At 40.4% G+C, this 13,775-nt stretch overlaps 1 protein-coding gene across 6 annotated transcripts in view; it reads right to left on the reverse strand.

Moving 5' to 3' along the window:
* Positions 1 to 13,775, reverse strand: part of LOC111067494 (supervillin-like) — a 58,906-nt gene that overhangs the window by 31,254 nt on the left and 13,877 nt on the right. For 3 of the 6 annotated variants that reach the window (XM_041594071.1, XM_041594072.1, XM_041594074.1), the window contains 2 exons: positions 12,505 to 12,603; positions 7,429 to 7,921 (listed from right to left, as the gene is read on the reverse strand). In XM_041594071.1, coding sequence (XP_041450005.1) covers positions 7,429 to 7,921; positions 12,505 to 12,603 — 592 coding nt within the window. Of the gene's footprint in view, positions 1 to 6,442; positions 7,922 to 8,265; positions 10,114 to 12,504; positions 12,604 to 13,775 lie in introns of those variants that run through there. The other 3 variants (XM_041594076.1, XM_041594078.1, XM_022356579.2) reach the window with 3 other exon arrangements.

Below are 13,775 nucleotides of genomic sequence, written 5' to 3' on the forward strand. Positions count from 1 at the left end.
TCTTTAAGCACTCTCACATATGTACATACATACATCATTAGAACACCCCAACTGTTTGCAATTAATACTCATTAAAAACTAATTAAATGTGAAATATCCACTAAACCAATTTTAAAGATTTCATCATTTCCTGCAAGTGTTTTTTCTTCTCTTTTCGGCTACTCTAATTTGATTCCAATTGCGAAAACATCTGACTGTCGATCAGACTCTAGACTTTTGGGAAGCTTTCAAATTAGTTTCGAGCTCCCCTCTCAATATGAGCCATAAATTAGCCCGTTGATTGCGTTACGGCCAGAAAGAGAAGAGAAGCCCAAAACAGGGGCCCCCCAGAGATGATGTTTAATGAGCGGCGATTGGTGTGTGGGAGAGAGATGTGTTTTGTGTTTTGATGTTTCATAATACCGAGAGCTCAATCAAGGGTTTATCTCTGGGTTGTAGGCCTAATTTAATGAGATTAAATGCTGTGTGTATACAGACATTTTTCCCCCTAAAGCCAAATCCCACTTTGAGGAAACGACTGACAGAAAACGAAACCGAGAAACAGCTGTGCAAGCCCGTAACGTAACCAAAAAGGTAGAAGAAAACGCAAAAGATAAACATCAAAATAAAGAGACGAAGAAGTCAATGTACTGCAGCAGAGAGACAGAGCAGAGACAGCGGCCCAGAGCCAGAGCCAGAGGTTGTGTAATATCTGAAATATGTACATAGCCTCTGCTCTATGATGATGTAAAAGGAGAATTTAACCCGTAAATGGTAAATGGTGAGAGAACACAGCTTCGTTTATGGTAAGATTTCCCAATAAAATCATATTTATAGCTTCATAAGCCATTCCAGACTATGACCAGAACCAGAACGAACTTTTTGTGGCAGCAAAGCGAAAACATAATTAATGGATCAGTGCCTTTGGGAAATATGTGAGTTTTAATGGTTGTGTAATCTGGGAAATGCATTCGGAATAGATGGATAGCTGGATAGCTGGGTAGATGGGTATGGGGGGTGCAGCATCACGAAGTGCAGCATCAAATAACATGCCTTTAAATGGAAATGTTTGAATAGAGTGGGGGATGGGCGCGGGGGCTACAGAGCTGTGCGGGGGAGGAGTAGATCAGCCGCAAAGCTTTCCCGTTTGATAATGCATCATTCGATCACGAAGCAGCAGCCACTGGGGTCGGGGTCTGGGGTCTGGGCGACTCTCGACTCTGGCGGCATATTTCAATTAATGGCAGCAGCAGCAGCAGCCGCCCGAACGAACGAGACCCGAACAGAAATCGAAACGGAAACCCAACTCTCATCAGACGGGTGGGGGGGCGAAAAGGCTATAATGGGGCGAGGCCTCTACCAAATGCCCATTCCCTTTTGGAGCACCGATTCCAAAGAACTTTGTTTCAGTTTTCCTCCATTGTTTTTCAATGTTTTGTTTGCTTTGTGGCTCATTAGCATTGAGGGACTCACGTTTTTCCTATCTATCTATCTATCTATCTCTCTCTCTCTCTCTCTCTCTGTGACTGGGTGCCTCTCATCAGACAGAGAGTGAATGCATTTGGTTAACACTTTCCTATAAAGTGAAATTAACCCCCGAGAGTGCCACTTCGACTATCATAAAAATCAAAAGCGATAAGCACGCACTTGGACTGTCTGTCTGTCTATTTATGGACAATCATTTTTCGGTTTTTGTTTACCCTTAAAATAAGGAAATCAGCAGAGGAACCGTTTGGAGTACCCTTACGTTATCTGTTTAAACTTCAGGCTATGTTTCAGAGTTGAGAATATAATTTATAGACCCTAAATTGATATGTAAATAAATAGAATTTTAAGTGATAAATAGAGTTTTCGGTGCATTCGAGTACTTTATCTAAATTCCAGTTTAAATAAACTGATTAAAATCAAAGTAAATGTGCAAGAGGAAATCCATTGCTTGTAGTTTTTATTTCGAGTTAGAAGAGCACAGCAAACACATTTTTATCGAGGCTCAAATTACATACATAGATCCATTTCGGGTGTTCCCAGCAATAACAAAGCAATAAATTACCCTCCAAGTAATATGTAATTATACTAATTTCCATCGAAATTGTAATATGAAGATCTTTCGGAGGCGTACTTAGAGGCGGCGTACCATTTTCCATGCTGATTAGCTCGTTTGCATTTAATTGGCTCTTCTCATTAGCTCGTTAATCAAAACTCTGGCAGCACATAAAACAATAAAATCAAATCAAAATTTCCAACTAATTTATTTGCCACTGCTATGAGAAATTAGCCGAAAGGCAAAGAAGACGAAGAAGAGAAGCAAATAAAAGATCAACAAATTATGCAAATTCATTGAAAACGAAAGGCATTCACCACAACATTTTGGATTGGCATTGCTTTGCTTTGCTTTTGTTTATTCATTAATTTTTATGGATTGTGGATTTTGGCGAGGCAGTGTACCCGAGATATCTCGAGTCAGACTGGTTCCAGGGTTATTATGCAATCTACCCGAACAATTGATAACATAAATAATAAGCAAATTGTTAGATGTACAAAATTGCAAGCCATTTGATGGAGGCTTTTGAGATTTGATGGATTTACTTTTTTGATTCGATTTTGTTGAAAACTTATGCAAATGCTGGCCTAAATCTGTGGATTCGAATGCTGGGACCTTGAACTCGGACAGACAATCAACTTTTAAATACTTCATAATTAAAATCAGCTAAACAAACAAAAGTTTGCTTCAAATTTTGCTCTTCAAGCGAGTCAAACACGAAAATAAAAGTTAGAGACAGACAGGCAGACAGAGGGAGATGGACTCTATAGAGCGACCCTGTAAGTGCAAGTGAACAGCAACAGCAACAAAAAGGAGAGGAAATAACACTAGATTGAAGGTCGAACCTATGCGTACCCTTCTTGATGATGATCGCGTTCCGACCAACATACGGATAGTCTGGCCTGTTTATGCTGATCAATAATATACCTATGTTATAGTTACTGCCTGCTCTGCGTTGCAAACATCTATCCAAAATCATAGTACTCTCTGAGCAGGGTATTAAATTTGTACCGAAAACTACGTCGCAAAGGGAGCGATAACGAGAGACGAAAGGGAGAGGAGAGAATCCGCAAAATCTTTCAATGGAAGCGAAACAGCAATTTACAGTTTTTTTTCGGCTCATTCTGCTTGCCTTTTGTTGCTCTTTGCAATTCCGCAGCAATGCAGCAGGTAAGCGTGTGCGCGCTAGAGGGAGACGGGGAGAGGCAGATGAAACTGCTTTGAGAACTTCTTCCCCCCTCTGCACATCTCTTCCACCACACACACCTTTCCGTGGACAATGGTCATAAATATGTACATATGTATAATCTGTACGAACCTTTTATGGCTGCAATATTACAAGCTGCTCTCAAGACTCCCGCTGATCGCGTCCGCCACTGTGTTCTGTATTTGTATTTGTATTTGCACTTGCACTTTCAATTAGATTGGCGGCAATTGTTCGAATAATTGGAAGCGACTGCAGCTGCAGCGGCAGCTTCAGGAAATGCAGTGCAATGGCGAATTTATCAATAATGCATAATGCAATTTACAATCTGCTTTCGAGTATTTTTGCGACCGGCACAAAAACCCGCGCGACATTACAGCGTAAACAAAACACACACATGGACATGCACAATACGAAAAACGGAACTTTAAAAACGAAAACACGCGCGCACCCGTCCTACCTGTGCCAGCTGTTGTTTTTTTTGTTTGTATATTTTCAGTGTGACTGCGGATCTATCGCTGAAATATACCTTCTGACCCTCAGAAATATACCGAAATATACTATGTGATTTTCAAAATATACCGCAAATATACTGACGGTCTTGACAATATGCATTGATATTCCTCGATTTTGATATTCGGTATAATATTACTAGCTAGTTAGCCCATTCCTCCCTTAATAATAAATTTTATTCAATTCCTCAATAAATTTTGTTCGGGATTGGCTAGTTTTCAGAGCTCCTTTTCATTGCATTGTTTACATAAAAAGGTTCAAAGAAAAACGGCCAAAGCATAAAACGTGAGTGTGAACTCCGGTCACATTCCGTCATTGTTGCTAGTCAACCAAGTATCTGCATGCGTATGGACCTTTGTATACCCTATTTCCTTTAATTAATGTGAAATTTGTTGTTCCAAGCTGCATTGAAACATTAATATTGTGTTTTTCTTAGATTCAGATGTTTTTCACCTATTAATGCAAATGTTTTGTGTTTTATAAATTCATTTATCCCGGTTCTGATACCTATTATTGGAACCCGTGAGCTGCCAAATTTCGTTAATATCTTGAAAACAGAGACTGAGTAGTTTCTGCATTAATTGGAGCCTGAAATTACAAACAATACCTCAAGTCCATAATATCCATTTTCCCAAGGTATGCAGATTGTTGCTCATTCCGTGCCAAAGTTGCACAGCAATGCTGCTAATTCATTTCCCCATGTTGCTGAAATTTTTCCCATACAAATCAAATGTATCATACGGGAACGCGTATGGAATGACGCAACAATGAATCTTTATTCCATACGCGTTCCCGTAAGATACATTTGATTTTGTATGGGAAAAATTTCAGCAACATGCTGCCACACCACGAAAATGAGGGGAAAGTCTCCACAAAAACACTCTATTCTCCACTGAAAAGAGAGCACTCTCCACGAATTGAGAGCAAATTTTGCAAACTCTCCACGAATTGAGAGCGACTTTTGCAAACTCTCCACGAATTGAGAGCGAAAAATGTCAGTATTTTTGGTGCGCTAAATTGAGTTTGGCGGTCAATTTGAAATGTGTCTTAATATTTGGAAAAAAAAATATTTCACTTGATTTGTTTTTTCGAGTGTGACTGGAACCTCAGAAACGTCATTTTCATTATATACCTTAAACATACCGAGGAAAATCATATTCATCAATTTTAATATTCCGTTTAATATTACAAGGTAGTTGGCCATCTCAGCCCTAAACAAATAATTTTATCCGATAGATACATAAATTTTTTAAGAGATTGGCAAGTTTTCAGAAGTTCTTTTTATTGGATTATTTACATATTAAGGTTCGAACAAAAACAGCATAAAACGAATGTGACGTCGTTTTGTGGCGTTGCCAGACTCGTGTAATTCGTAGTTGCTGTGGGCTGCCATACCATGATATTTTGTGATATGAAATTCGTCAATTTTAATATTCAGTTTAATATTACTAGATAGTTGGCCCTCTCAGCCGTAAACAAATAATTTTATCCGATAGATACATAAATTTTGTTCAGGATTGGCTAGTTTTCAGAACTCTTTTTCATTGGATTGTTTATATATTAAGGCTCAAACAAAAACGTCCAAAGCATAAAGCGAAAATGTTGACTAAATGTGACGTCAGTGTTGCTGGTCAACCAAGTTTCTTCTATGCGTAAGGACTTTTGTATACCGTATTTTCTTTAATTGATGTTAAATTTATTGTTCCAAGCTCCATTGAAACATTAATAATGCAGTTTTCTTAGATTGAGATGTTGTTTACCCATTAATGCATATGTTTTGAGTTTTATAAATACATTTATCCAGGTTCTGATACCTATTACTTGTACCCGTGAACTGCAAACTGAGCTGCATAACTGAGTAGTTTCTGTATTAATTGGAGCATGTAATTACCAACAATATCTCTATTCTATAATATCCATTTTCCCAAGGTATGCAGATTGTTGCTCATTCCGATCCAAGGTTGCAGAACAATGCTGCTAATTCATTTCCACATGCTGCTGAATTTTTTCCCATACAAATCAAATGTATCATAATGAATCTTCATTCCATACACGTTCCCGTTAAGAACATGTTTCTCACACCACGAAAAGTCACCACGAAAACGCTCTCTTCACCTCTGAAAAGAGATCAAATTTTGAAACGCTCTCTGGACTCATTTCTGCGTTTATATTGTGAGCCCCCCACATATACTGGCTAAATGCGTTCATATTCCTTGATTTTGATGTTCGGTTTAATATTACTAGCTAGTTAGCCCTCTCAGCCCTAAACAAATACTTTTATCCAATTCATCAATAAATTTGGTACTAGATTGGCTAGTTTTCAGAACTCCTTTTTATGGGATTGCTTACTTATTAAGGTTCTACGGATTGTATTGCTTTTGTATAACTTTTTTTCACGTAACAGCTGTTTCGTTCATCTCTAGCTTTGCTGTTTCGGTGTTTCCAGTCCCACAGTTCCCTGACTGGATTGTAGTACGAAAACCCACCGCCCATATCATATGTGCATGGCGCCACTGAGAACCATGTAGTTCTAAAAACCAAACAATATGGCGCCACTGAGCATGTGTGTACGAAAATGGAACATGGAAAACGTTTGAATTTGAATTCAAATTCAAAGTTGAATGCAAAATGTGAACATGCTTTTAGTGTTTGTTATTAAATTAGTGGCAAAGGACAGTTAGTGGCCAAGCAAAACTACAGTTAAATAGGTAGATTTCTCTCAACTTTATTAATTATTCGTTTTATTTGTATTTTTGTTGGTTGTTTTGTGGTTTTTTCTCTGTGCTCTTTTTTTGGCATCTCGTAAAAATATATAGTGTGTGGCATATATAATATTCGGTTTTGAACAAATTTTCAATAAAATATATAGTATAGTTCTGTTATATATGTATAGTATTAGTGTTTGCTCAAAAAAACAGCCGCCTGTAAGCAATGCAAATTTGAACTTAATTTCTAGTCGATATTTAAGATTTTATACAAAGTGTTTTTGTTGAACAAAATTGTTGTAAAAATGTTTCGGTTGCAGCAGCATCGGCTGTAGCTGTTGTTCTGGTTGTTGTTGTTGGGGTTGTACTCGTACTCGTAGTGGTTGTTGTTGTTGCTTTAGCTGTTGCTGGTGTGGCAGCTGCCTAAGTGGCCAATAATAGCTCCTGGCTATGGGCTTCACTTTGACTAAGAAACTGTTTACGCTTTTTTTGTTTTTGTTTTTTAATTGCATAATGGAAAAATCTTGGTTTAATCAAAAGCCAAAAGTATCGCACAAAACGAACACAAAAGTGTGTGTAAGAGTGTGTGGCGCGTGTGTGTGAAAAATGCCAGAACATTTACAAAATGAACGGTTGTTGTGTCCTCTGACTATTTTAAAAATGTAAAAGTTTTTGTTGTCCATCTTTGTTTCTTTTTTTTTTTTGCATTATTAAGTAATTGTAAATATTTTTAGTTTCATATTGGAACCAGTCTTGAGAAGCACACACATTTGATGCATGTATGAGAGACGCTGTCTAAACGTTGTGTGTATACAAATATTCATATATAAATCCATGATCCACAAAAACGGGTTCAAATCTCCCACTTACAAATCTCTTGGAGGGGCTGTTTTTAGGGGTTTTTTTTAGTAATTGGTTAATGCACAAACACACAGCGCACAGCACGGGGGGAATTGCAGCGAATGATGACATGGACATGGACTCACCCATCTGGAGGCTGTGGCTGTTGCTGCTGCTGCTGTTGTTGTTGTTGCTGCTGGCGACGACGTCGTGCCACAGCACTGTTCTTGATAATCGCCTCGATTTCGCGACCCCCAGAACTCTCGCCCTCCGATGCCGAGGCACAATTACCGGCCGCCACATCCTCGCTGGCCGCCGCCCGAGACTGTCCCAGCGTGGCGAGATTCCTCACCAGATTCACGGCATCATCGTGCTTCGGTGTGTTGGTGTTGGCATTCTCCTTGGACACATTTCGCAGTATTTGCGCCAGGTTCCTCTGCGGATTGTCCACCTCATCGGCACGTGTGGCATCTGCAGTGGTTGCCGACTTGCGTAGATTCGAGACGGTGGCATGGGTGGAGCGTTTCAGGCGATTCTTCAGCTCAGCATTGAGATCCACGGGCATGAGGCCACGACCCATGGGACCAGCCAACGGTTTGCTCTTGAGGATGCCTTTCAATGGTTCGGAGGGTTGTTTGCCTGTGAACCCAAAATAAGTTTGAAATTAGTTTCATATTTGGTTTTAGAAAGTAATGAAAAAGGATTTGTGCCCATTGAAAAAAAGAGGATAATCTTAGCAAATCATTCCGTTTAAAGAAAGGCAGGCAAATTAATTACAAACTGATATTCTTCATGCACATTCTTGGTACAGTACTTACTCCGCGTCAGCATTTAGTTAAGTATAATTCTCTCTCTCTCTATCGTTATTCTTTAGCACAATTCTTGGATTTATTTTCTTGGTTTAACAACTTCCATCAATTAAATATTACAATAATAATAATAATAATAAATGTAATACATAACCATATAATAATAATATAATATAATAATATAATGCCGTTTAAGGTACAATTCGCTTTTAAATTTAAATAAAAAGTAATTGTTTGCATGCACAAAAGCAGTTTTCATCGATCGATTATAACTTTCAACTGGTTGATTTTCCCATTCTGGGGGCTGGCTGCAAAGTAAAACTGTCTCCGAGGGGCGGATTAAATACATTTCGCTATCGTTAACATTTTGTATTGAATAATATATTTCGTTTTCGTTTGACATTTATTTTTTAAGTTTCGTTTCGTTTTTCAGGGCGTTTCTTGGTTGTGTTTCTTAGATTAAAAGCAGATTTGGATTTTTTTTTCTACAGAGCAAACAAATTTCTTGGAATTCCTGTGGGGGGGGGGGTATATCTGGCGCATCTATCACACTGAGGCGCCACAATCCACACACTCGCACTCACACACACGCACACGAAGAGAGCAAAAATAAAATTTTGGGGATTTTCGAATTGGAATTGGGGGTGTTGGAAAAATTGGGAGAATTTTGAATACTTGGCCAAAATGTAACAATTTTTCAGTCCAATATCTCGACGCAAAGACGCTTAAAGTCCTTGCCGGCGGCATTCAGCTCTTGGGGCGTCACCACAATGTCCTCGAAGCTGGAGATGCTGGCCTTTGCCCGATTGCTGGGCGAATGCGCTCTCTTGGGACTGGGCATCGCTGTGGGACTGATGGATCCACTCGTGTAGGTGTCCAGGGATATGGGACGCGTGCGTTTCAGCATCTCGCGACGCTTCTGCGTGAGGGATGTGGGCACCGGCTGGCGCACATGCTCGTTGGTGGCCTCCACCTGGGTGACAATCAGTGGCGGCATCGACTGCGTCTTAAACACGGTCGTTGTCGAGTTGAACGTCTCCTGGACGCCAAAGTACTTGGCATAACGTCCGTCCACGCTGGGCGATCGCGTGGCACCCATCGAGGAGCTGGTGATTTCTGTCGTATGGCGGCGATTGACGGGCTGTGCGACTGGCGACTGCTTCTCCTGGGACTGCCCCTGCACCAGTCGTGTGATCTTCCTGCGCATATCGCTGATCTTCTGGAGTGTAGTCTCCTCCACCAGTGGCGGTTGCTGCTGCTGCTGGTTGGAGGCGCAGTTCTCTTTGCCGGAATCTGAGCCACTGTCGCCACTGTTAGCTCCATTTGCCTGCTTGTAGTCGTACTTCACGGGCTTCACTGTAACCGTCACCGTGGGTGTGGAGTGACGCTGCTGCTGCTGCTGCTGTTGCTGCTCGATGAAGGGCGACTTGATCTTCCCAATGGAGCGGACGTTCATGTGCACGGCCTCCACAATCTGCAGCTCTTCCGCCGGATAGCTGTTCCTGTTCAAGCTGATGCTGCCACTCTTATTGATGTTGTTGTTGCGATCTCCGCCACGGAATGTGTCTGGTAGGATCAGTTTGCCCACCGTTCGCAAGCGGACACTCCGGAGGGAGGTCGGTGTGGTGGTGGTGGTGGTGTCGGTGGTGTCGGTGGTATCATTGATGGTGTTGCATGGCTCCGTAGCTGAGCGGCTCAGTTCGTGAAATCCATTTTGCTGCTTCTGCTGCGACTCCTGCTCTGGCTGTGGCTCCATGATGATCTCCAGCGTCAGGCTAGACGGCTGCTGCTGCTGCTGCTGCTGTTCCCGTTCGTACGGTATGGGCGAGGGCGTGGGCGTCACACTGCAGCTGCTGTTCGCTGTGGTGCTGCTCCGCGGCGTGGTGCGATCAATGGGCGGACTACGGGAGTAGCTGCTGGTGCGACTGCGGTACCGGCCGCCGCCACTGGCACTGCCTCCACTGCCATCGCACAGGTTGCTGAAGAACGCCAAACGTTCGGCCAGCGACAATGATGAGGGTTCTGCGATCGAATATATATATATATAGGTTTTTTTTTGGGGGATTAGAAGTTAGTTTTTGTCTAGTGTGTGTGATGGATCTTACGCATCTCATTTGCTCTTTAACTATATATATATATTTTTTATTGTATTTTATGGTAGTTGTTGTTGCTTCGTGTTGCGCCTGGTGTAGTTGCGCCTCAACTTGTGGCAACTTACAAAAGTCAAAAACGATGTGCGCATTCAGTTTTTATCCAAAGCCATTCGGCGGCGCCCACTCAACTCTCGACACAAAATGTTGCTGCTGCTGTTTACTGTTGCCGATAAAATGTATGTATTTTTCCTCTCTTTATTGTACGGATATCATACACACTCGTATTTGTTGCTGTTGCTGCGCTGCTGTATCTTTATCAACCACTAAACTAAAGACCCCAACAATCACAAAAGATTTCTGCTCCCCCCACCACCGCCATAGAAAGTTTCGTCGTCTGTTTGTCTCATTTATATAGCAATTTCTATAATTTATTTTACTCTTTTGTCCGCTGTCTAGCCAGCCGCCCATAGAGGTACCCATGGAGTAGCCATAGAGGAGTACCTATTAATACACGCACATATGTTGTCTCTTTTGTAGGTTTCATTTTCATTTGCAAACTTTCGATATTTGTTCCTCAATTGATATGAACTTTCTTTGCGGAATGTAAGTGTCAGCAGCAATGATTGATACAAGCTGTTGAGGGAAATAACATGCCATACGAGCATGTGAAAGATTCGTTTAGAACGAAGGCAGCCCCCAAAGACCAAACCGTAGATTGGAGGCTGGGATAAGTGCCAATCAGATACGCCCTCCTATTCGTAAAGAATAATTGCAGAAGCCAATGGGGTAAATGCGTCAAAGTTCTCAATATAAACATTAATCATAGCGAGAGCATTATGTGGAAAACCCTACATTCAATTACGCATAAATTTGATAATAAAATAATGGATGTTAAAAATAACTAAAACGACTGCAATGATCAATCATTTTGGTTTGAATAAAGAAAATATTCTTGGAGTATTTGTATAAATCATTTAGAAAATTTCCATTGAATTTCGGCAAAGTAAAGCGTCCCAAAAGGAGTTTTTTAATAATAACACAACTACTATAGCAATTACCTTTTGATGTCTGCTCTTATTATAATACAAAATATATAAAATTCCCTTTAAATTCTGCACTGATTCACTTATTCAAAGGAGTGTCAAACACTATAGAAATATTACTATAAATATTATACGTAACATCCAATAAATTCCTTGCTTTTTATGCTAATTGTAGGTATGGTATACACCACTATCGTATGCCAAGGTCAACGTCATTCCCACCTTATCATTCATTAAATTTTACGACACGAGACGACAAAGAAGGAGAGGCGTCACCAGGGAGAGGCGCTCCCAATCTGCAGTCGTAAAACTCTCCTAACCGATAGCTGGATGGCAAAAAAAGGAGGTTAAAAAAAAAGGTGCGCCACACATTCCACAAGTGTGTCAGTGTAACACACAAATGAGGTGGGGTAGGAAGACTTCCCCTTGAATTCCAAAGCTCCAAAGAGGAGGATTCCAAAAAATGTTGTACGCAAATGCCAGACAAATTATGAACGGTTAATTAAGTTCACTAAAGACCCCGGGACCAAAACGCAGACGGGAAAACCGCATCGGGAAAATATGTGGAAATGTGGCAAAGAAAACCACGAATCATAAATTACATAAACAAAATAAATTAAAACACTTGTTAATCATTTTCACATGCGGCAATAACAACAATAATAAAACCAGAGCAAACAGCAACAGCAACAATTATAGCAAGAAGTTAATTCATTTGTTAAAAATTAAAAAAAAAAAAAAACACACACACAAGAAACGGGCAGAAAATAATGAAAATGTAAATATAAATGAAAATGGAAGGAAAATGTAATGGAAAATGTATGTATGATGGATGCACATGCATGGAAAACCATGGAAAATTGGTTTTTGCGATTCTCTTTGCTGCCCATTATTCGACTGCAGGTTTTTTCATGCAGTTTTTCTTTCCTTTTTGTGTGGCAATTGCGCAATTTTCTTTTTGCAGTTCGCTCAAATTTGTTCAAGTTAATCATTAAAATTAGTCTCGCGGTCGGCGCCAATAAAATTATATATGTATATAAAAACAAGACAACATTAAGCAACAACAACAACAACAGCAAGAACAATAAATATATATGTATATGTGTAAGTTTTCATTCCAAAAAAAAAAAAACATGAGCAATTTTCGTGCAATCAAAACGATAAAATTTCGATGCAAACAAATGAGGCGTAAAATGTTGCACAAATGAAAAGAGCAGACAGAATTCTGTGTCAGGTTCCATTTTCTCTTTCATGTGATAATCCCAATTGAAGCTTACCAAATTCCTCATCTTGTGTATTATTTGGCGTCATTGGATCATCATTGAGCGACGATATTTCCACAGGATTTGTGATATTTCCAGGCGATAATTGGCGTCCTGAAATATTTGGAATATGAATTAATATATGATGTCCTCCTTGAAAAGTCATCGGATCTGGCGGGACGTGTAGGTTTATCTTGAAAATCATTGCCATTTTTTTTATTTTCAAAATTTTCTTTTAGAATTTTTTTTTCTGTCTGTTCGACTGGCGGCTGTGTAACTGATTGACATAACTTGCAATGACTACTCGCAGACATGATTAGATACCCTCTGTCGATGCTGGGCCTACCTGCTACTAATCTCGAGTGGGACCCCACCCCGTCAATGGTCACCCCCCGCCCACAAATGTGTTGCACAACAAACACGAGAGCTTCAATTAGCCGCTGGATTGCCAACGAGACGACGCGACATGCGACTGAGTGTTTGTGTGGCAAGGCGAGTGACACACATTTTACAGCTTATTAACTTGGCCAACAACCATGAGAGGCTTGCCAACAAAACGGAACAACAAATGGCAACACACAACTGGCAAACTCACAAAATAAAGGTGTCACAGACCAATAAAGGTAGTCATTTGGGCTGGGGGACTCGGGTAAAAAAACTCAAGAAGGGATGCACCTACTGGCAGTTCTGTCTGTTATGCTATAAATGGAGCAATCTAGAGCTGTACTATGACTATTGTGGAAGGAACTATCATAAGCTTTATAGATATATATATTCAAATGGGTTTGAATAGCAACGAAATAAAGTTCCTTACTGGAAGAATTTTTGTATAACAAAAAAGAGTGTTCTCTACTTTATTTATATCAGAAATATAAGAAAGAAGTAGTAGAAATTGGATTCTCTTGATAGAATAGTCTAACATAATCCCTGCCCAATCCTGACCTCTTCTTGGCTTTTCTTTAAAACGTTTTCTCCTCTATTAAGCCATAGTTCAGGCGAAATGACTCGACTCTACTCTACTACTTGTATCGTAATCCCATTCTGGCTTCTGGTTTCTGTGGTCTTGGCCTTCTTGCTATGGTTCGTTGCCGTTGCCTCATGGGCCACAACAAAGTTCGCATAGTGGCCCGCTGTTCCACCTAACGGTCTCCTCTCCTCATTTGTTTTATTGCTTCATGCTAATTTCTGCCAACCCACTTGATGATGATACCTTCCGTAATGACGAGCGAGCCCCCATAGGGCCCCCAGCCCCTCCCCATGGTCCCCTCTAATCTTCATGGAGTACT

Source organism: Drosophila obscura, unplaced genomic scaffold (genome assembly GCF_018151105.1).
Source record: "Drosophila obscura isolate BZ-5 IFL unplaced genomic scaffold, ASM1815110v1 contig_1, whole genome shotgun sequence".
Classification (NCBI taxonomy): domain Eukaryota; kingdom Metazoa; phylum Arthropoda; class Insecta; order Diptera; family Drosophilidae; genus Drosophila; species Drosophila obscura.